This window comes from Microtus oregoni, unplaced genomic scaffold (assembly GCF_018167655.1).
Source record: "Microtus oregoni isolate MIOR12 unplaced genomic scaffold, Mior012 000004F_ref0000308, whole genome shotgun sequence".
Lineage (NCBI taxonomy): Eukaryota > Metazoa > Chordata > Mammalia > Rodentia > Cricetidae > Microtus > Microtus oregoni.
This window is the reverse complement of record NW_024543063.1, coordinates 14,271,881-14,293,696: the sequence shown is the minus strand read 5'-3', so window position 1 is coordinate 14,293,696 and position 21,816 is coordinate 14,271,881. Positions and strand designations below refer to the sequence as shown.

General features: G+C 47.5%; 3 protein-coding genes across 9 annotated transcripts in view; 1 reads left to right on the top strand and 2 right to left on the bottom strand.

Annotated features, from left to right (window-relative positions):
• Positions 1-8,064, bottom strand: part of Stk36 (serine/threonine kinase 36) — a 30,531-nt gene extending 22,467 nt beyond the window's left edge. Inside the window, exons 1-9 of the mRNA XM_041650169.1 lie at positions 7,955-8,064; positions 7,357-7,529; positions 6,235-6,375; positions 6,044-6,121; positions 3,176-3,306; positions 2,481-2,730; positions 817-910; positions 385-554; positions 39-235 (exon numbers count right to left, since the gene is read on the bottom strand). Of these exons, the coding sequence (XP_041506103.1) occupies positions 39-235; positions 385-554; positions 817-910; positions 2,481-2,730; positions 3,176-3,306; positions 6,044-6,121; positions 6,235-6,375; positions 7,357-7,440 (1,145 nt within the window). The 5' untranslated portion in view covers positions 7,441-7,529; positions 7,955-8,064. The remainder of the gene's footprint in view (positions 1-38; positions 236-384; positions 555-816; positions 911-2,480; positions 2,731-3,175; positions 3,307-6,043; positions 6,122-6,234; positions 6,376-7,356; positions 7,530-7,954) is intronic.
• Positions 8,065-8,178: 114 nt separating this feature from the next.
• On the top strand, positions 8,179-16,545 carry Rnf25 (ring finger protein 25). Of its 4 annotated transcripts, none has more exons than XM_041650177.1 (10): positions 8,179-8,230; positions 10,394-10,468; positions 10,722-10,824; positions 10,911-10,978; positions 11,075-11,144; positions 14,484-14,555; positions 14,652-14,789; positions 15,105-15,194; positions 15,642-15,776; positions 15,947-16,545. In XM_041650177.1, the coding sequence occupies exons 1-10, from the start codon at positions 8,190-8,192 to the stop codon at positions 16,523-16,525; spliced, it is 1,371 nt and encodes a 456-aa protein (XP_041506111.1). In that variant the 5' UTR covers positions 8,179-8,189; the 3' UTR covers positions 16,526-16,545. The 4 variants fall into 4 exon arrangements, with proteins under 4 accessions (XP_041506111.1, XP_041506110.1, XP_041506112.1 ...); XM_041650176.1 differs by having other exon boundaries at positions 15,102-15,194; XM_041650178.1 differs by lacking the exon at positions 8,179-8,230 and adding an exon at positions 8,273-8,370 and having other exon boundaries at positions 15,102-15,194.
• Positions 16,546-17,973: 1,428 nt separating this feature from the next.
• Positions 17,974-21,768, bottom strand: LOC121447630 (mitochondrial chaperone BCS1). Of its 4 annotated transcripts, none has more exons than XM_041650990.1 (8): positions 21,453-21,768; positions 20,198-20,611; positions 19,977-20,116; positions 19,593-19,787; positions 19,341-19,404; positions 18,944-19,113; positions 18,389-18,506; positions 17,974-18,277 (listed from the first exon to the last, which is right to left on the bottom strand). In XM_041650990.1, exons 2-8 carry the CDS (start codon positions 20,515-20,517, stop codon positions 18,028-18,030), a joined length of 1,257 nt encoding a protein of 418 aa, XP_041506924.1. In that variant the 5' UTR covers positions 20,518-20,611; positions 21,453-21,768; the 3' UTR covers positions 17,974-18,027. The 4 variants fall into 4 exon arrangements, with proteins under 4 accessions (XP_041506924.1, XP_041506925.1, XP_041506922.1 ...); XM_041650991.1 differs by having other exon boundaries at positions 20,198-20,517; XM_041650988.1 differs by having other exon boundaries at positions 21,274-21,767.
• Between the last annotated feature and the right edge of the window lie 48 nt (positions 21,769-21,816).

The window sequence follows — 21,816 nt, the reverse complement described above, 5'->3', positions numbered from 1 at the left end:
TAACTGTCTCCCTCCCGGACACACACAAACCGCTTTACCCTTCTCGCCGAGGCGCAGGGGTGGCTTCTCCAGCCCCCCGGTCTTCCCAGTTGCTCTTCATTTCTGAGTCCAATATATTAGCCAAGAGGCTTGGTTCCTGAGGAGGAGCCTTTAGTCCGGGCACAGGGGCTGTGCTCGCTGTCACCTTGCTGGGCCTATCCTCTTGTTCAAGGGCAGGTCCTGCATCCTGTTCTTTCTGTGAGAGGTGGGTAGGAGACAAGAGAACAATTTGTGCAGTGTGGATCCTATTCATGGTCTTTTGCCAATTCTCTGAAAGTCACCTCTTCCTCCGGCTCCCCCAAGTCACTAGCCTGTCTGTGTCATCTTTGCCTCTGACTCACACACCTTCTGCTTGGTTTCTTCGGCTGCACGCCTACAGGCCTGGTGCAGGATGCGAGACTGGCTACCCTTGGGTGCCAGTCGATGGGCCTGTTCGTCCTTTAGGACCTGAAGTTCTGGAGGCAGACGACTAGTAAATGGAGTGCCCAAATCTGCACCTGCTGGTTCAGTTATTACTGCAGAGGGGGAAGAGGGGAGGACATGATTATTCTAGGGCTGTGGCCACCATGTCCTCTTGACCAGGGACAACGTCAGTATCTCTAGGTCCCTGTGGAAAGAGGCCATTTTGACAAACAGCAGGAGTGGTAAAAGCTAGGCTACAGGAGGAAGAAGTCCAAGGTTGGGGAGGAAGGTGTGTGGCATCCAGACAGTGAGGACGGAGGAAGACTGGAGAAAATGCTATGAAAGGCCAGAGCCCTGGGAACCCTGGTGACTCACTGGTGACACGGCCAGCAATAAAGGGGTGATGCAAGAGGTCTGGCCACGACAGACGCTGCCGGGGGTCTTTGGTGAGCAGCCCTTGCAGGAAGTTCTATGAAGAGAAATAAAACTTCATCAGCCCTCCCTGCCCTCCCTTCCAGGCTCTCCCTAAACACTCAGTGGTGCTGGCAAGCCGACTCCTGCGTCTGTTCTTACAGCAGCTCAAACACACTCTTAACAACTCATCCCTTAGAATTCAAGCCAGACCACTGCCTTCATCTGGGGGTGGGGGAACACTGGATGGGACACAACTAAACTGAATGCTGGGAAAAAGAAGGCAAAGTCAAGAAGAAGCCATGTAGCCACCACAGGAGACAGACGCCAGACGCTGGATGGCTACAGCAGGCTACAATCACGTGGCAATGCACTGGTTAACAGAGATAAGTTGATTTGAGATATAAGGACTAGCTAGAAATATTCATAGGCTAATAGGCCAAGTACTATTGTAATAATACAGTTTCTGTGTGGTTATTTTGGGTCTGGGTGGCCAGGAAACAAACAAGTGGCCTCTGACTACAAACAAATCTCCATGCCACCAACTTTGAGGAGTAGGGAGGAAATTCTGGAAGAGAAATATCAGTTCCATAATCATCTTCAGAAAGCAAACATTCGTGGTCACAGGTTGTTTGTGGATGGAGATGAATTGAGGCAGCCATGATTAAACACATACACAAATAAGCAAGGTTCAAGGATGTGTTTGGGAACACTCAGTGAATTTTCAGATGGGGGAGGGACAGAAAGGGTATGTCTGTTAAGAAAAAACCCTTAATTAGGCCTGCAACAAGAACAGAAGGTAGGCACTGGAGAGACAGCTCAGTGGGTAAAAGCACTTCCAAGCGACATGAGTTTGGTTCTGAGCAGCCATATCTAGAGCTCACAACTGCCTGTAACTCTGGCTCCAGGAGATCTGACGCGTCTAGCTTCTGAGGTAACATACACTAACACATACACACTTAAATAAAAATAAATATTTTAAGAAAGAATGATCTTAAGAAGCTACTAATAAGCTATGAGCACTGTTCTAAAATGTGATGATTGTATAACTACAGCCGTTGCTAAAGATTCCTGAAATCTACCTAAGGAAGAAGGAAGATTCTAGGGATACAACCCTCATTTAAAGCTCCTTTAACTTTTTTGAGAATTATTTGAGCATCCCCAACCATGTAAGTTAGGGGAAACTGTGTCTCCCTTCCACTTTCAATAAGCCAAAGGGAACCTGCAATGAGATTTTATTCTGGGAGAAGACAGTATTCGAATTCCACTGAGGCCCATATCCTTGCCCTAGATAAGAAATGAGTACAACAAACTCCTCTTCTTTCCCCACCAACCTGCTGGGACATAGGTACAATGAGGAGGTGCCACTTCCTGTCGCCCATCCCTAACCACCAGCCCCTCTAATAGCTGAAGAGGACTGACAACAGCGTGGGGAGCAGCTAGATTGCACCCAACACTGCCTCGGACAGTGGACCAGCGGGACTGGGGGCACATAAAGCCCAGCAGCTCTTCCTTTCCAGTGCCTCAACATTACTTCCTACTATGATAGAGCATAGCCTGCCTGCATAGATTTTGGGAAAGGGACAGAGATTTCTGATATAAAAGTCACCCCCCTTATCTCCTATTACCTTGAAGCAGGAACTGATAGAAGAGGGCCAGCGCACAGGGTCCTTGAGAATGAGGTTAACCAGCTGAAAGATGCTGGTGGTGTAGAAGGGAGGCATGCCTACAGCCAGCTCATACAGGATGCAGCCTACAGACCAGAGGTCTGCTGTGTGGTCGTAGGGTCGCTCCTCCACCAGCTCTGGAGACATATAGAGAGGTGTGCCTTTGATGGACGTCAGCACCATGGTGTTAGTGCTCATGGCTCGGGCAAACCTGTGGAGGTGACAGGATTGAAATGAGAAAGATCTTCTTGACCTAGTTATAACTAGAAAATTACATCTAGGGACAGGGGCTGATGTGATTGATGGCTCAGTGGTAAAGGGACCTGCCATTATGCCTGATGACCTGAGTTCCATCCCCAGGATTCATATGGTGGGAGGAGGGAACTGATTCCTGCAAGTTGTCCTCTGATATCTACAACCATGCCATGACATATGTGTGCCCACACCTCCACATGCACAATAAATAAACATCATAAGAACATTTTTTAAAAGAAAATGAAACCTGACCATTTATTACCTGTTAGCATATGGGATAACCTGAACCAAAGCAGACACAGTACCTTTGGCCAATCTCCAGCTCTGGTTCTAACATGAGGCTTTGGGTAGTCTAGGGCTCCCTGAAGGAGAAGCACAGATGGAAGCTCAGAAAACCCTACCCAAAGTCACAAAGCTTGATGCCACCACCCTTGGCGAGAAGAATGTTCTGAGGTTTCATGTCCCGGTGTAGGATGCGGTGGGAATGCAGATAGTAGAGGGCAGACACCAACTGGGCAGCGATGGCCTGAACCTAGGGTCCGAGAAGTGAAAGAAAGGCCAGAGGAAGAAGCTGCCACACCAAGGGCTTCCAGTACTGAGGCTAATTAGACTTTCTGTTCTTCCCTTCTAGCGTCTCCATTACACTATACCCTCCTTGGTTCTTGTTCCTCTTAATTCATCCTTTCATTTGCTCAAGGAAAATCTATTCTATCTCTCTTATTGGCCTCATCACCATGAACAAATTATTCTGTGTTTCCCAGAGTCATCATATATAAGGTGACAATAATATAGCATCTACGTCCCACGACTATTGTATAGATTAATGGAATTAAAGCATGTGAAGAAATGCTCAGGATGATACCTGGCATGAAGGAAAGTGCGTGTGCACATTAGGTGTTTGAAATAGGGTAAAACCCCTTTTCTTAAGGTACACAGTCACTTAAACAAGGCAGACAAAACAGTAAGATGATTACTTTTTTGTTTGTTTGAGACAAGAGTCTCGTGTATCCCAGGCTGGCCTTGAATTTGCCTACAGCTGAGGATGACCTTGTCCTGCCACTACCTCACCAGAGCTGAGATTACTGTATGGGCCACCAAGTCCAGTTTTCTGTGGTACTGGGAATCCAGCCCAGGGTTTCATGGAAGGCAAGTATTCTACCGAGCTATACAGTCCCAGTCGACTACTTAGAACAGCGATGGCACTTCTGGGGTTGGAGAGGACCTGCTTGTTGAGACTAAAAAGAAACTCCTAGAGTGAGTGTAGTTGGATCCTCCTCAACCAAATCCCATGGCCAGCCTCTTTGCCCTAATGGTGAATCCTGTATAACCACAATGCTTCTCTTACTGCCCTCCCTAGTACTGGCCTTTCTTCCTTAAAGGAATAATAACAATGACTAATACCCACAACATTAATAACAGTTATTTATCATTTTGATGAATGAAATCATTAATCCTCAAATAGCTTTTACAAGGTAAATATTATTACTAACTTCATTTTACTGAAGAAGAAACTAAATACAAAGACGTAAGAGTTATTTGACCATGGAGATCCAGCTAGTGAGGGGCAAGCTTTGTACTCAGATACTGTGGTTCCAGTTCCAACATTTAACTCTCACACTTTACTGCCTCTACAGATATCTGGAATCCTGTACTCTTTTCAAGGGTCTTCAAAAATGGCTGGTGAGATGACTCAGTGGGTAAAGGGCCCTGATGCCAACTCTAATGACCTGAGTTCAATGCCTGGGACACCCATGGTGAAAGAAGAGAATTGACTCTGACTCCTGCAAGTTTTCCTCTCACTCCACATGTGCTCTGGTCTGCATGTATATGCACATACCACACACACACAAAATACAGGGCTGAGGAGACGGTTCAACTGGTGAAGTGCCCATTGCATACACATTAGGACTTTGGGAATTTGGATTCTCAGCATCTGTGTTAAAAGCTGGGTATGGGGCTGGAGAGATGGCTCAGTGGTTAAGAGCATTGCCTGCTCTTCCAAAGGTCCTGAGTTCAATTCCCAGCAACCACATGGTGGCTCACAACCGTCTGTAATGAGGTCTGGTGCCCTCTTCTGGCCTGCAGACATACACACAGACAGAATATTGTATACATAATAAATAAATAAATATTTAAAAAAAAAAGCTGGGTATGATTCTTAGACATCAGAGAAGTGCAAACAAAAACAACTCTGAGATTCCACCTTACACCTGCCAGAATGGCCAAGATAAAAAAACACTGATGACAGCTTATGCTGGAGAGGATGTGGAGTAAGGGGAACACTCCTCCACTGCTGGTGGGAGTGCAAATGGTACACCCACTTTAGAAATCAGTATGGCAATTTCTCAGAAAATTAGGAAACAATCTACCTCAAGACCATTTTTGTGTATATATCCAAAGGAGGCTCAATCGTACCACAAGGACATGTATGTGCTCAACTATGTTCATAGAAGCATTATTTGTAATAACCAGAACCTGGAAACAACCTAGATGCTCCTCTACTGACGGATGAATAAAGAAAATGTGGCACATTTACACAATGGAGTACTACTGCTCAACAAGAAAAAATATCTTGAAATTTGCACCAAATGGATGGATCCAGAAAACATCATATTGAGTGAGGTAACCCAGACCCAGAAAGACAAATATCATATGTACTCACTCATAAGTGGCTTTTAGACATAAAGCAAAGAAAAACCAGCCTACAGTTCACAACCCCAGATAACCTAGACAACAAAGAGGACCCTAAGAGAGACATGCATGGATCTACTTAGGAAGGAGAACAGATGATCTCCTGCGCAAATTGGAAGCATGAGGGTCACAGGACAGGGTAGAAGTGGGGGGAAGGGAGCGGGGTAGAGAAAAATGTATAGTGCAATAAAAATAAAAATTCTAGAGAAAAAAAGCTGGGTATGGCGTCACACATCTGTAGCCCTGGTGTTGGGGGAGGAACTAAGATAGGCATATCCCTAGAGCCTATTGGCCAGAGATCCAATCCATAGTCTGAAGGTCAATGAGAGCTCTAACATCAAAAATAAAGGTGGAAAACAGTTGAAGACGACATTGACCCTAACCTCTGGACTTTGCATGTATGCACATGTATGGGCACAAGAGCCTACACATATTTGCACATACATAACTATGCCCTCATATATATTACACAGACATACAGACACACACACATGAACCTTGACACCCTCAGCTTGTACTCCTAGCTCTTCACCCAGAAAGAGATTCAAAGCATAGGAATGTTGAGCCAGGAAACATACCTGATCTTCAGGAAGTTTTCCATCATCTTCCAGAATCTGAAAGAGTTCTCCCTCGGCATAGTCTGTCACCACCACCACCTGTGAGGAGAAGGCAAGTACATTACCAGTGAGACGGTCATGCACTCTGCGGTCAACAAACATCTGGGGCCCTTGGGCTTGGAGAGAGGCCACCCGACATCCTCCAAACACACCTCTTTGTCAGTCTCAAAGCTGTCGAGCATATGCACAATGTTGGGGTGCCACAGACCTCGCATGATTTCAATCTCTCGCTGCAGATTCCTCAGCTCTTTCTCTGAGCGCCCCAGTTTGGGGATGAACTTCAAGGCCACCACCTGTCAGCAGTAAAGCAAAGAACCAAGGCATAACCACACCATGGAGAAGCGCAAAGAAACAGACCCAGTGAGCTGCCCGAAAGAGACATTCTCCATCCTGTCAAGCTGCCTGTGAGGAGTGCGGTGTGCTCCAGGTTTTCAGTTTTCATGAGCTATCGCACATGCTGGGGTGGGCTCTGTGATACTGTCGTCTCTGAGTCACTTCTGCTCCTGTAACGTCCCACTTACACTCCTTTAAGTAACCCCAATAAAACTGAAAAACTGATTCTCCTCTCTCTCTCAAACAGAAACACACAATGCAAATATTCCAAGCTTTATCTCAGAGTTCCACAATGCAAGATTTTAAGAAACACACAATGCAAATATTCCAAGCTTTATCTCAGAGTTCCACAATGCAAGATTTTTATACTGCTTGACCAACTCTTAGTAATAATACTAACACATGCTAACCTCCCACCTTGACTTTCCCCCAGGGTACTATGGATTTACTCTGTCTTTGTCTACCCATCACCAGGGGGAAACAGTTACTACCAAGTAGATCCCTCTGATGGATTCTGGGACAGGTGTTCTGACCTAAGCAAAGGACTCAAGGTGAGATTTAGGGAAAAGAGGAGGAAATGTGAGTGGAGGGAGCAAGTGCAAGTGGTCTATCTTAGGGAATAAAAAGAACACTGACAGTTTGTGTCGTTTAGCAGGTGTCAGGCATTGGGCTAAGTAATTAAGTGTGAAACACAGTTAATGCTCAGACCCCATCTATGTACCCCATGGTACAGTTTGGGGAAAACAGAAGCATGGAATGGTTAGGTAGTTTGTCCCTAGTTCTAAGGCTGAGATCTGACTCCAAGAAATCAAATTTCAGAGTCTAAATATCCTAGGAAATATGCTGGAGTCGGGGCGGAGAAATGTACACTGAGAAACCCTTCTGTCCCAGGTTTCTGCTGGAGTAGGAGCACCCACTCAGAAGGTAACTTTGTTCACTACCTGAGCACTATATCTTTTTCGGCCCTTATATACTCTGCCAAAAGAGCCTTCTCCAATCATCTCCAAAACGTGGTACTTTTCCATGGCAAGGATTTCAGGGTCTCTCAGAAGGCAGAAAGTAGACGGTGGCGATAAACTGTAGCTCCAGGGGCAGTTCCACACATCTGTGAGGCCTGACTTGGAACATGGGAGAAAGATAGACGCTATCAGTCATGCCTTTTCCAACTTTTCACAATAATACAGTCCTCAAAAACATGATCAGGATGGAAAGATGATCAGATCTTGAAAACGGAACTTCTCGAGCCTTCCACTCAAGCTAGGTGCCCACAGCCCACCGTGTCCCCTTTCCCCTCTCCACCAGCGTCGCTCACTTGCTCCTTCTCTAGCTCCCGAGTTCCTAACATCCTCAGCTCCCCCAGCACCGCTGCTCTTGACTCCCGTCGTGAGCCGAGGTTCCCCAACACTCCCCCAACCTAGATACTCCAAGATTCCCAGGCCGTGGGCTGGGGGCCCCGGGCCTCTAACCGAGTCCCTCCCAGCTGCCTGCGTTACTTTTCTCCATTCCTCAATGCTGCTCTCGTTAGTTTCCCACTCTTACCAGCTGGTCAGAAGTTTAAAGGACTTTAAAACTCTCAGAGATGTGTGACAGACACGAACCGCCCATTCGCACTTTCTAGGGCACATCGGTCGCTTGACTATCAGGCCCCACAAAGGACCTAGAGTCTTCAGTTGCCTAGAAACGGCGCCAGCTTTCTTTACCCCGCCCCGCCCTAGTTTTCCGCCTCTAACTTCCCAAAAAGTATTTCCGGTTCCGGCTAAGAGCCGGAGAAGACATGGCGGCGTCTGCGTCGGCAGCTGCTGGGGAAGAGGACTGGTAACTTTGGGTCATGGGTTTTGGCTGGCTGCCTGGATCTGGTGCTGGGAACTAGCAACAGCTTCAAATCGTCCGAACCGCGAGCATGAGGGGTGAATCAAGGGGCGAGAGGTGGCCGAAACCCTGACATCCTTTCCTAGGCGAGCTACTGGACCGGGAGCGGAAGGTGGAGGGACGCTGACCCGAGAAGGGACTGGGTCTGCGCCGGGTTGGCCAGTTGGGCTCACGCCTTATCGACCCAGTTGCCCTTTCCTATGGCCCTGTCCCTCCCGCTTCTCCCTGATGTGACTTTCTGGGGTCTGGAGGATGGCTCATCACACCTCCCGCCTCTCGGGACGGACGTCCTCCTCCTCGTCCTGTCCCTCGAGACCCTAGGATTCTGCCCTTTGGCCCAGACCATTTCTGCCTAAGCTTTCCTCAACCTTCCGTATCCCCGACAGCACTAAGAACCATTGTCAGAAGAGCCTTACTCCCCACATAAGCAAGCCCTCCTCCTCTCTCGAGCATTCTTAAAAAGAGGCCAAAGGCCTTTAAGGACTTTGAGTTTGGAAGATAAAGATGTGTTCGCTTCACATTTAATTAGCTGGTTGTGACGCTGACCAGACCAGCTAGTTCCTGTGAGTCGGTGACAGCTGAAAAAAAAAAAAAAGTGGGCGTGGCATTACTTCAGAGTAGTTGGGAGGGTCACTGTGAATTTGTAACGTTCATAAAAGCCTGCTTTTCATTAATTGTTGAAGTATAAGCCCTCAAGAGACTAGATAAACCGAAGGACGTCTGTCTGACCTAAGGCCTTATACTCTTAAGTTTTAGGATAGCCCACTACCCACACACCCCCCTTCTGTCACTTATGACCTTATTACTGTCCCAGTCTGTATCTTACATCCAAGACCCAGGTCACCTAAGGTGCTTAAAATACTGAAAGTTGTCCTAACTGAGCCTGTACTTTGGTGTTAAGTTGCTTCAGGGAGGCCACCCAGTAATTTCCTTTATAACGCCATGGAGACTAGTGCTCTTTACTATTGGGAAGAATGTCTAAGATTATGGAGGGAACACCTGAGCTAGGAGAGAGTAGCAGTGGTTGCAACAGTCTATGTCAGCTAGAATGTCCTTTTTATTTGTGAGACAATAAGCTTTGTATTTTAAGGTTTCTGCGTAAGGCTTAAAAAGAATGCTAAATGTAGTATAATAACCACCATTGGTAAAGGCCATCCTGGGTGCCTTCCCTCTTGATACAGGTTTCTGTATATCACCTGGGTAGAGCCGTGGACTCAATCGCTCATCTTCGGTGCCATTCCAACAGTTGTTGCGTGTTTAAATGTTTGCCCTCTGATCTGTGTCAGGACCATGAACCCTGTACTAGACGTGATGATGGGGTTAATGGTGTCATGTGTGCTTGGATTATGCTCTTCTCTTTCCTCTTAAAGGGGGAGAAAGATCACTTAGACTACATACTATGTCTCAGACACTTGGGCACTTTATATGAACAAATCATTGTTAAGTCTCCCAGTAGTCCTCGTGAGTATGTTGGAGTGTAACTCAGACTTCTAAGTGAGCTGACCACATAGCTGGTAAGTCATTTCTGCCCTCTATTAGCTACAAGGCCTATGGCTCTTCTACTGCAGTTTCGCTTTTAGATTACTTAAACCTGTTCGTCTTGGTATAGCTTTTAGAAATACTTAGGCTGACTAGTGCTGGCAAGGTTATTGGCAGTACCTGGGGCACAGGGGACTGTGCTGAACTGACTGGACTGTGTAGGCAGGCAGGAGTAGTAAGCACTGGTAACCTTGTTAGTAATGATGGACGCCATGTATGTAGGTCAGAGAGGAGCAGCTGTACAAGCTTGAGCAGGAAGTCAGGGCCTGGCTCTGACTGCTCCCTTTCCTCCTCCTGTGTTAAGCCTCGGTTCGTTGTTTCAACTCTATGGGAATCTGTTTTCTCGGATTGGCAGAGGTGAACTCTAAAATCTAATTCCCATTCTTTCTACCTGGCCGGTTGACAACTTAAACATCTCCCTATTTTACAGGATAATTTGACAAGAGAATGTATTGAGACAGATCCCTTTTGTTGTTATTGTTTTGTTTGTTTAAGTCAGTCTTCATCAGCCTTGGTAGGCTTCAGCAGGCCGAGCTGTAGTGGTGACTCAGTGTCCCCCTTACTCTCCAGGGTCCTTCCTTCTGAAGTTGAAGTATTAGAGTCTATCTATCTGGATGAACTACAGGTGATGAAAGGAAATGGCAGGTGCGTATTCAGTTACGGGTGGGCAGGAGTCTTAGTGATGAGATGATTCTGCACAGAATCTGGGCTTAGGGTGCTTTGAGCCTTGACTCCGGGGTGATGCTTGTCATACAGACACCAGTCCCTTACTCCTCCCCCTGCAAAGAAGCGAGTCCTGTGTGCATTCCTCTGCCTGCTTTACTATCTCACCCCCTCCTCCCTAGCTCTCAAGCCCCTGCCCAGTCACATCCTGCGTCTCCACTTCATCCACCTGCAGATCTTCACCATGGGAGATCTTTATCACTCTGCACCCTGCCACCGCAGAGGTCCAAGATTCTCAGTTTGTCTGCTTTACTCTGGTGCTTCAGGTCCCAGTGCAGGTGAGGCCGCTGCATGACTGTAAAGGGAGGAAGGGGAGGGTCCCTTGAGCGGTCGCTGTAATGACTGTGTTGTTTTTCTGCACTAGTACCCCCATGAAGTGCCACAGATCTCCATCCGTAACCCCCGAGGGCTTTCAGATGAGCAGATTCACAAGTAAGTCGGGATAGTTGGGGCAGGGAAAACTCAGAATTCAGCTCTACCTGTTGAAGGAAAGAAGTTTTAATATTGGCTTCATTTCTACCCCCGCAGGATCTCACAGGCACTGGGCCATGTGGCCAAGGAGGGGCTAGGCACAGCCATGCTCTATGAACTCATTGAGGTAAAATGTGATGGTCTGGGAAAATGTCCTTCCTTTAGCGTAGAGCATTTCTGTAGTCAGTACATTCAGTCCTTGTTTGCTTAAGGCCTCACTTAGAGAAAGAACTCAGTGTTTCAAAAAAGAGAAAAAAACCCTCCAAACTATAGTTGAATAGCTTCCCAGCTTCCCCAAGTTGTCAGTTCCAGCATCTTGATGAAAAAGTACTTTTCCTCTTTGTTGTGAGGTTTTTGTCATTCATTTATTTTGTTTTGAGACAGGGATCCTGCTATGAGTCTGACTTGGAATCTGGCAGCCATTCTCCTGCCTTAGCCTCCTACATACTGGAATTCTAGGCGTGTGCCCCCACACCTAGCACTTTTCCTCTTCGGCTTACATTTATTTTTCTGTTCTGTTCTTTCTTTTCTTTCTCCTTTTGTTTACTTAATTACTTATTGTTGGTCTTAGTTAAGGTTTCTGTTACTGTGATAAAACACCATGGCCAAAAGTAACTTGGGAAGGAAAGGGTTTATGTCATCTTACACTTTCAGGAACATTCCATGACTAAGGGAAGTCAGAGCAGGAACCTGTAGGCAGGAAGAAGCCATGAAGAGGTGCTGCTTACTGGCTTGTTCCTCCTGATTGCTGAGCCTGCTTTCTTACAGCACCCAGGACCACTAGCCCAGGGAGGGCACAACCCACAATGGGTTGGACCCTCCTCCATCCCAATCACTAATTAAGAAAATGCCCCCACAGGCTTGCCTTTAAACCAGATTTATGGAGGTATCTTCTCAGCTGGGATTCCTTCTTACTTGATTCTAGTTAACCATGGTGGGTCTCATTGTGCAGGTCTGGCTGTTCTGAAACCCAGAGATCCATCTGTCCCACTTATCCAGTGCTGGGATTAAAGGCGTGCATTCCCATACTCTGCATTTTCTGTTGTTCCAGTTTCAGAACTTTTTCTTTTTTTCTGTACTGAGGTTCAAACCTAAGGCTTTGCACATATTAGACAAGTGCTCTACTCCTGGGCTACATCCATAACATCTTTAAAATTTTATTTATTTTTTTTTAAACTTTTTTTTCCAAATATTTTATTATTTATTATGTATACAATACTCTCTCTGTGTGTATGCCTGCAAGCCAGAAGACTCCATTACAGATGGTTGTGAGCCACCATGTGGTTGCTGGGAATTGAACTCAGGACCTTTGGAAAAGCAGGCAACGCTCTTAACCTCTGAGCCATCTCTCCAGCCCCATCTTTAAAATTTTAATTCTGAGAATGAGTCTCATCAAATGAACTAACAGGCCTTGAACTTGTGGTCCTCCTGTCTCTGTCTCCAAAGAAGTTGGTATTACAGGCCTGTGCCACCAGGACTGGTTTCAGGCAGTAATCGTTTTCTTTTCTTTTTTTTTTTTTTTTCCTCGAGACAGGGTTTCTCTGTGGCTTTGGAGCCTGTCCTGGAACTAGCTCTGTAGACCAGGCTTGTCTCGAACTCACAGAGATCCGCCATCCTCTGCCTCCCGAGTGCTGGGATTAAAGGCGTGCGCCACCATCGCCCGGCAGTTCTCGTTTTCTTGGCACTAGCAACTGAAAGTAGAAAATGACAGGACTTTTGCCTAGGGGCTGAGTATGAGGGATGAACACTTGAAGGCTAGCCTGCTGTTAGAACTGACTAGAAAAGCCATGGTGCCTTTTCTCTGAGTTTATACTCAGCCAGGCATAGTGGTGCACACGTGTGATCTAGCACTGGGAGGGGAAGGCAAGAAAACCCATCAATTGAAAGCATCCTTAACTACATAGCAAGTTCAGGGATGGCTTGGGCTACATCAAACCCTGTCTTGTGGGGGGGGAGGGGGAGCAGGCAGGGCTGGAGAGTGCAAGGTGGTGGTGGTGCACCAAAGCTATAGAGAAACCCTGTCTCGAAAAACCAGGGAGAGAAGCTGGGCTGTGGTGGTGCACACACCTTTAAATCCCAGCAATCAGGAGGCAGAGGCAGGTGGTTCAAGGCCAGCCAGGGAGTGCTGTTACACAGAGAAACCCTGTCTTGAGTCCCCCCTACACCCCCCCAAAAAAAAGAGAGAGAGAGAGACAATTGTACATTCTTTATGGTTAAGTAAACAGCCCACGAGAAACAAAGGCAGAGAAACAAAATACGTGGATAACTTTTCTTGTTTGAGGTTAAAAGCACACAAACAAGGTCAGCCTTGCTTGTTTCCTCCTTGGGGTTTTTAGGGAAAATGTTCAGAGTATAGTGAAGGTGGGTGGCATAGAATTAGTGAGTGGGCATTTAGCACTGTAGCACTCTTGGGTCAGACTCTAGGGCAGCTTCTGAAATTCCATAGTGTTAGCTGTGCAAATATACATTTCATAGACCAACTTGATGCCTTTTGATTTCTGTCCATTTGGTTGTCTGAATAAATGCCTTGCCCCATGGGGGAATTATACTTGAAAACTGCTAAGAAAAGTCTGTGCAGCTCAGCACAGTGGTGTGTGCTAATAATTCTAGCCCACCAGAGTCTGAAGAAAAAAGATCTTTTGAGCCAAAGAACTTGGGCCAAGGCAACAAAGCAAGACTCCTGGTTCAAACAGATTAAAAAACAAAAACAAAAAAACCCAAAGGCATCTCAGAAAATGAAAATGGGGTGGGTTTGTTTGTTTTGTTTTGTGCTTTTTGAGACAGTCTTACTGTGTAGTCCAGGCCAGTCTCAGACTCAAAGCAATCCTCCTACCTCAGGTTCCTGAGTGCTGGAATTAAAGCTACCACGTGTGGCTAGAGTTTTGAGAGCCGGGTGTATAGGTGCAGGCCTTTAGTCCTAGCACTACTGAGGCAGAGGCAGGTGGATCTCTTGAGTTCTGCAGATGGCGTTCCAGACCCTGTCTCAAAATCAAAAGCAAACCAAACAAACGTACACACACATATACACCTTCGAGAAAAAAATTTCAAAACTCATCTCTGTTTGTTTGTTTTGATTTTCAAGACAGAGTTCCCCTGTATATCCGTGGTTGTCCTGGTATTTGATCTGTAGACCAGGCTGGCCTTGAACCCAGAGATCTACCTGCCTCTGCCTCCCTAGTGCTGGGATTTGTGTGTGCCACAATGCCAAGCTAGAAATATTATTTTTATCTCCAAGTATATTAAAAGTGACTTAGTAAGAAGAGAAATAATTTACTTAGATTTTGAAACCAGGAAGGTCAAATGGGCAGGGGTGGGGGATGCATAGAGAGGGATTCTTGCAAGTAGAAGGTTACCAGGATAGGAGTACATAAATGGTAGGTAACAAGCTGCTTGGTGGATGTCACAGCCAACCAGTCACTCCTGGAAGAAGTACATGGAATGTGTTCACAATCTTCTCTCCTTTCAGAAAGGGAAGGAAATTCTCACAGACAACAACATCCCCCATGGTCAGTGTGTCATCTGCCTCTATGGTTTCCAGGTGGGTTTCTCAGCTGGAGCTGCAGTGAGCTTGGGTAGACAGGGAAGGGCTAGCAAGTGGGCACTGATACAGGACTCTGCATCTGTCTCCCTACAGGAAAAGGAGGCCTTTACCAAAACACCCTGTTATCACTACTTCCACTGCCACTGCCTTGCTCGGTACATCCAGCACATGGAACAAGAGCTGAAGACACAAGGACAGGAACAGGAGCGACAGCATGTTGTCACCAAACAGGTAGACAGACCCGCTTTCTTGCTTGGTACCCATATACTTTACATCTGTCTCCATCCCTTCATTCTAGTGGCTTTTCATTATTTAGTAACAGATACCTTTGAGACTAAATCTCACCCCTATCCAGAAAGGCATCCTTGAGTACACTGACACATTGCATGCAGCTTTGCAGCATCTCCAGACCTCTCCTTAGGCTGCCCTTTCCTCCTTCCCACCTCATTGCTGAGCAGCTAACACTTGTGCCCTTCAGTCCCAGCCCACCCGAGACTGGGCTGGCTGACAAGAAGCAGGATGTGATTTCTCCTCTTGTTTTAGAAGGCAGTCGGTGTGCAGTGTCCTGTGTGCAGGGAGCCCCTTGTGTATGATCTTGCCTCGCTGAAAGCAGCCCCTGAACCCCAACAACCCATGGTAAGGGATTTCCTTTTCGTCAAAGCCAGGCATAGTGGCATTCTAGAAAGAAATGGCATCTTGTCTGTGCTGAATTCTCTGGAGTTGGGTTTGACTTGCTTAAGGCTACTCTGCAAAGCCTCAGCCCCCACCAGGAGCCTAAGACTTCAGAAGCCCAACTTAAATTTAATTTAATTTAACTACATTAAAAAACCTGGTACAGTGGTACACTCATGTAATCCTGGCATTCAGGAAGTGGAGGCAGGAGGGTAAGCAGTTCAAGTCATGCTTGGTCACGTGGTGAGTTTGAGGCCAATCTGGGCTATATGAAACTCTTGTCTAAAACCAAACAAAAAACCAGGAACCTTGTGCAGCTCTCCTAGGACAATCCTAGAAGAGTTACGGTTCAAGTCGTCTGCTTTCTCATTTTGTTTTTTTCTCCTGCCATTCTGCTTCCTTTCCTTTTAGGAGCTTTACCAACCCAGTGCAGAGAGCTTGCGCCAACAGGAAGAGCTCAAGAGGCTGTATCAGAGGCAACAGGAGAAGGGTGGCATCATTGACCTTGAGGCTGAACGGAACCGGTACTTTATTAGCCTTCAGCAGGTGAGGAAAGGAAAAGGCTCCCCTCTTGGCCTCAATGCCTCCAGTGTTCTTGTGAACACCACGCACAGCCCTAGGGTGTGCTTCATTCTGCCTGGGGAGGTTAAGATTGGTAATGGTTGGCTGGTAGTGGAGAGAGGTCTCCCGTGATGCATTGCCTCTCTTCTCCCCAGCCTCCTGCTGCTGTGGAGCCTGAGTCAGTTGTAGATGTCTCCAGAGAACCCCAACCACCTACTGCCCTTTCTGCAGAACAATCTACTTCCCTAGCTACCCAGTCAGCCGTGCCAACTCCTCTACCCATGGCTACTCAGTGTGTGTATGAGAAGATTCCAGGGGCTGGCCCAAATCAACAAAGGCTGGGTGAGACCAAGAAATCCATGCTAGATCCTCCACGATCTGGCCGTGGATCCTGGCGACGGTATGATCGGAGGCACCCGAAAGGAGGGGAGTGCTGTACCGCAAAAGGTACCAGTGATATCCAAGAACTGCCACCTCCTGAGAAGCCTCTCAAAGAGCCTGCGGACTTAAAACCAGAACCCCGTAACAAAGGGCTTACAGGTCTTCCTCAGGAGAAGGGGCCTGGTAGCTGGCAGGGCTCCACAGCTCGCAGGACTCGGGACTGTGCTCGCTGGGAACGCTCCAAAAGCCGTACACCAGGTTCTTCCTACTCCCACCTACCTCGGGGCCAGGGAGCATACCGGTCTGGGACTCGCAGGGAGCCCCTGGGCTTGGAATCCGAGGAAGGTTCCTAGCAGTACTGTGGGGGGACAGGGAATTGGGGGTGGGAGGGAGGCAATAAAGAGATTTGGCCTTCTTTGCTTAACAGCACCTAGCTTGTGTGAAATGGCTTTTTTTTTTTTTAACTTATTTTTCTTTTATGTGCACTGGTGTTTTGCCTGCATGTATGTCTGTTTGAGGGTATCGGATCACCTAGAGCTGGAGTTACTGACAGTTGCAAGCTGGGTATGGCTCTTCCTAAATTGCTATAAGATTTGGGTATGGGGGCTGGAGAGATAGCTCCCTGAAGTCCTGAGTTAAATTACCAGTCACCACATGGTGGCTCACAGCCATCTATGAGATCTGGTGCCCTTTCCTGGCATGCAGGCAAACATGCAGATAGAACACTATATACATAATAAATAAAGTAAAAAAATAAAAGATTTGAGTATGGCAGAGGGCTCTCACCTTTGCTCTAAGTCTGTTCTCCAAAAATGCCAAGGTGAGAAGGGTCTTACTTCCCTGCCAGTGTGGTCAGTTTTGAGGAGGTTGCGGTTGACATTTGGGCAGTACTACAGTGTATAATTCCCTGTCCATACCCACATTTACAGGGGTGCACTGTTGACCTGTTGGCTGTTTGGAGATAAGGTTCCATGTGGCCCAGACTAGCTTCAAGATTTATGCAGCTGAAGAATCCCTGATCTTCCTGCCTCTACCTCATGAGTGCTCGGGTCACAGCCATTGCCATCACGGCCAGTCTACGAATGCTAAGCAAGCATTCTGCCACCTGAGCTACATCCTAATCCCCTTGGTTGTTTTGAAGGGGAAAAAGGTCTTACTGTGTAGTTCAGGTTAGTCGTGAGCTTTTTGCAATCTTAACTACTTTAGCTCTGGAATTAAAAGTATGTGCCAGGGCTGGAGAGATGGCTCAGAGGTTAAGAGCATTGCCTGCTCTTCCAAAGGTCCTGAGTTCAATTCCCAGCAACCACATGGTGGCTCACAACCATCTGTAATGGGGTCTGGTGCCCTCTTCTGGCCTGCAGGCATACACACAGATAGACTATTGTATGAATAATAAATAAATATTTAAAAAAAAAAAAAAAAAAAAAAAAAAAAAAAAAAAAATAAAAGTATGTGCCAAATGGCACACCTTTAATACCAACATTTGGGAGGCAGAGGCAGGTAGATTTCAGACTTCAAGGCCAGCCTGCTCTACAAAGAGAGTTCCAGGACAGCTACGGCTACACAGAACCCTGCCTCAAACAAAAAAGTGTCCCACAACATCGGGCCACAATGCCTCTTACTTGGGTGGCCTTTTGTGAACGTATATATTTTCTCCATTCATGTCAGTCTCTCCTTTCCCTCTCTTGCGGCCATGGCCCCATCATTTGTATACGTGTATCTTGCAGCACTGCTATTGCAACCCCTGTTTTATTCTCAAGTACAAACGCAGCAAGGGAGGGAGGAAAAGTCACAGACCAGATTAGTATGATTGGTGTTTATGGATTTTTTTGAGAGCAGATAGTGGCCTGGTGAATCACCTCAGAGATTCAACATTCTCAAAAGCCCCCACAGGGTCATTTTTATACAGCATGAAGTAGCCTTGCACCTGGGCAGGACTAATCTGGGATGTAGCTTTAAGGACATGTTCTGCAAAGTTCTCAGCCAAGGAAGGTGCTTGCCCTGGGTAGAACCTCTGGAACATCTGGGTCAGCTGCCAGTGTGAGCAGTAGCCTACATACTCCTTCAGATCTACTCGCCCAGGGCGTATCAGGGCAGGATCCAGCCTAAGAGGAAAAGCAGAGTCACAGCCAATACTCCTGCTAGCACCCAAAAGAGACAGCCTCCTCACCCCCCCCCCAGACATAGCAGTGGAGTTCTGCCTTCTTCCTCCTTACCTGTCAATGTGGTTGGTGGTCATGAACACAATGCGAGCCTCAGTGGAGGCCACACCATCCAAAGCATTGAGCAGTCCGCTGAAGGTGAGACGACCGAGGCCTTGGTACTTTACAGGGTCTGGAGGATGACAGGAATGTGAATGGGCATGTCTTAGCTAAAATCGTGCTCCAGTATCCTCTGCAGTTACCTACTTATCAGCACAGCATCTCTTGTTGCTGACTCAGGCCTCCAAAAATTCCTGTTTCCGCTCTTCCTCATTTCCTTCTGACCCTCAGTATCTTAAGAACTACTTTCCTGGGTCAGGGAGAAGGCTTTAGGATCAAAAGTGCTAGCTGCGCAAGCCTGAAGATCAAGCCTGGTCTCAGAATCCAGGTAAAATGCTGGATGCAGTGGCACAGATCTAAGTCTTGCGGCATGTTGGCAGTGGAGACAGGAGTATGGCAGAACCCAGAGAGGCACTGCTTCAATAAGGTGGGAACTGTCTCCACGTGCATGTGCCCATACACTAAATCAGCTAAACAAAAGAGTCCCCGCCCCCAGCATCTTCTACTTACTTTCCAGGGCCAAGTCTCGACTGAGAAAAGCAGCATCCACATCCTCCAGGAGCACCAAGCTCTGCTGGGGGGCGACACTCAGCAGATGGTTAAGCCGGTCATCTGAGAGGCTAGAGTCTGTGAGGCTGAGAAGGCAGATGCTGTGCTCCAATTCTCCAGCCAGAGCGGTTCTGTGGACGGACACACAGAAGGAGGGCCTAGGCAACCTGAAGCTTCTTTGGGACTCCCAGGAGGTCTGCCTCAGAGGCCTACATCTCCAGTACCACCCACCGATGTTGTGTCTATCTGGTTTAACCCCGCTCGGAGTTCCCAGACCCATGTCTCTCTCCCCACCCTATCAGGGTAGTTCTTCTGCAAAGACTGTGTGGTTCAGAGTCGAGAGAACTGGACTACTCACATAAAACTGCTCTTCCCACAACCAGGGGGCCCATAAAGAAGGTAGCCACGTCTGTAGGGAATGCCTAGGGACATAACCAAGACAAACAAAACCTAAAGCGAATCCTGTACTCTGGTCCAGGTGTCTATATTCCACCTCAGCTCTATTCCCTACTAGTCTGGAGAAACAAGGTTTCTTTTCCCTTTTCCAGAGCTAGAATTTTCTGTCGCCTCATCTGGCTACAGACTAGCCTAGATCCCAGCTGCTTCTTACCTCTGTCAATGTACCACTTGGGATTATCAATGAATTCCCGGATGTCTTTGACAATTCGGTCAGCAAGACCCTGCTGCAGGACTACAGAATCCAGTGGCCTGCGCCGGCGTGGATAACCAAAGGTACGCCATTCGGAACCCACAGCTGTGTACATCACTGTCTTCCCCTCCTCCTGCTGCAGGGCCAGTGCTCGAGCTGAAAGCAAGAAGATGAGACCGTAAGTCTCTTGATAACAGCTGATTCTGCAATTAAGGAGAGCTTTGTCCTGGTAACCTTCTCCCAAGTATTTGGATTCTTATTCCTCCTCTTCAAGCCGTTGATGCCCAACGGCCCCATTCCTGAAATCCCCAGCAAAAGCCTGCGCCTGCCTGTGCCATCTCATACCTTCTTCCAGGATGTTGAAGAAAAGCTTCCGGTCCGTACCCAGGGCTGTGAAGGTGACGGATTCCCAAGGAGTCCCCGTTTGCAGGTCTACCATCTGCATGTCTCGGTTTCGCTGTACCCGGATCCATTTCCCCTGATACCTGAATAAAACTGTCAAAGTAACCCAGTTTCCTCCATCAATCTGTCCTGTCTTCAGAGCCCTTCCTAGCTTCCAGACTTACCAAATGAAGTGGTTTCCAGGGCTGGGGATAAATTCGAACTTGGTGGAGATTCGGCCACTTTCGTGCTGCAGATATGAGGTTTCAACACTGAGGTGCTGGGTGCGGGTGCTGTGTCGGGTAAGCCAGCTAAGCAACCAGGCATAGCTTCTGTCTCTAGCAGGGACTTCCAATGTGATCATGTAATGGCGCCGGAATGCCACTAGACCCAGCTGGGCTCCTTTCCGGGCCACAGCCAGAACTGTGCCCACACCTACCAGCCCAAATCCAGCCCCAAAGTAGGGATTGTCTTTTAGGGCCAGAATAAAGTCTGTGAATGGCATCTTGAAAGGGAAAAAAACAAAAACAAAAACAAAAACGACAGATGCTTACAGGCCCCGAGACACTGTCAAAACCTAGGGGTGGAGAGCAGCAGAGCTGGGAGAAAGCACAAGACGAGTTTAGAAGCCAGACCCATCAGATGTGCCCCACTTCCTCCCACAGAAGCAAGATGGCAGGTCAGCAATATCCTTTGGGGAGTAGATATGGTGTTGGGATGCCAGGGCAAACACCCCAAGCTCTCCAACCCATTTTGCTCTTCAGATAGAAGACTTTTTGCCAGAAGAACAGGTTTGGAGATTTTCTCAACTCCAAAAAGCACGCATCAGGATACGAGAAAGGCAAGACTTTGGTCCCTGGCAAGAGCTGAGACAGAAAGAGTCCCCATTGGGTGGAGTCAAGAAAGATGATTTTTTTCCATTGAGCTATCAGTGACCACAAGCCTTACTATCAGAAATTTCCTTCAATTATCCTCTCTTAGACCCAGTTCCCAATGAATTGTTCAAACTTTTGTTGCTTCCCACCTAAACTATTACATGCAAGTTAAATTTTAGTTCTTGAAGTGGCCTTTGAATGGACCTTCAGTGCTTGCGTCAGTCAGCCACCATACCGGGACCCTCTCCAATTCTGTCACACTTTTACTCCAGCACCGTCGGTGACTTTCTCCCATTGGATTCAAACACAACCGGATACGCAGGAACCTCCACATTAGGACAGCTATCTTTACCAGCAGTTCGACAAATATGCAAATCACTACCTACCTCTGGCCCATTCAGTTCTGTTGGTTCCGAATGCCCCCTTCTTTATTCCCGGCATTCTTATTGAGATTTCATAGGCTACTTCCTCCACGGAGCCTTTTCCAATTTCAACCCAGTAAGATGTGACTAGGCCTAACTGTAGACCATTCCCAAGGGAAAAGGACTAATTACTTCCTGCACACCTCTCCAGCGACACTCCACCACCGCCACTTCGTCCTCCGCCTGGCTCTCGGGCCACCGGTGAATTGACAGCCGTGACCTCCACTAAAGCTCGGAGCTGGGATCTAGGATTCCAAAACACCTTTCCATAGAAAGCCACTAACGAAGTTCTTCTGGCTGCCGGTTCCTGAGCCTGACAGGCGGCAGCTGTCTCCCACACACGCTACACAACACAGCTCGGGCTTCCAGGAACGTGGTCGGGGTAAACCTGTCACTGCGCCCCCTACTGCAATGACTCTCTGGCCCTCAGACTCGATGGTAAAACCAGGCCGCAATCGGAGGTAGCGCCGCTAGGCCCCGCCCCCGAGTTCTACAACTACTTCCCGC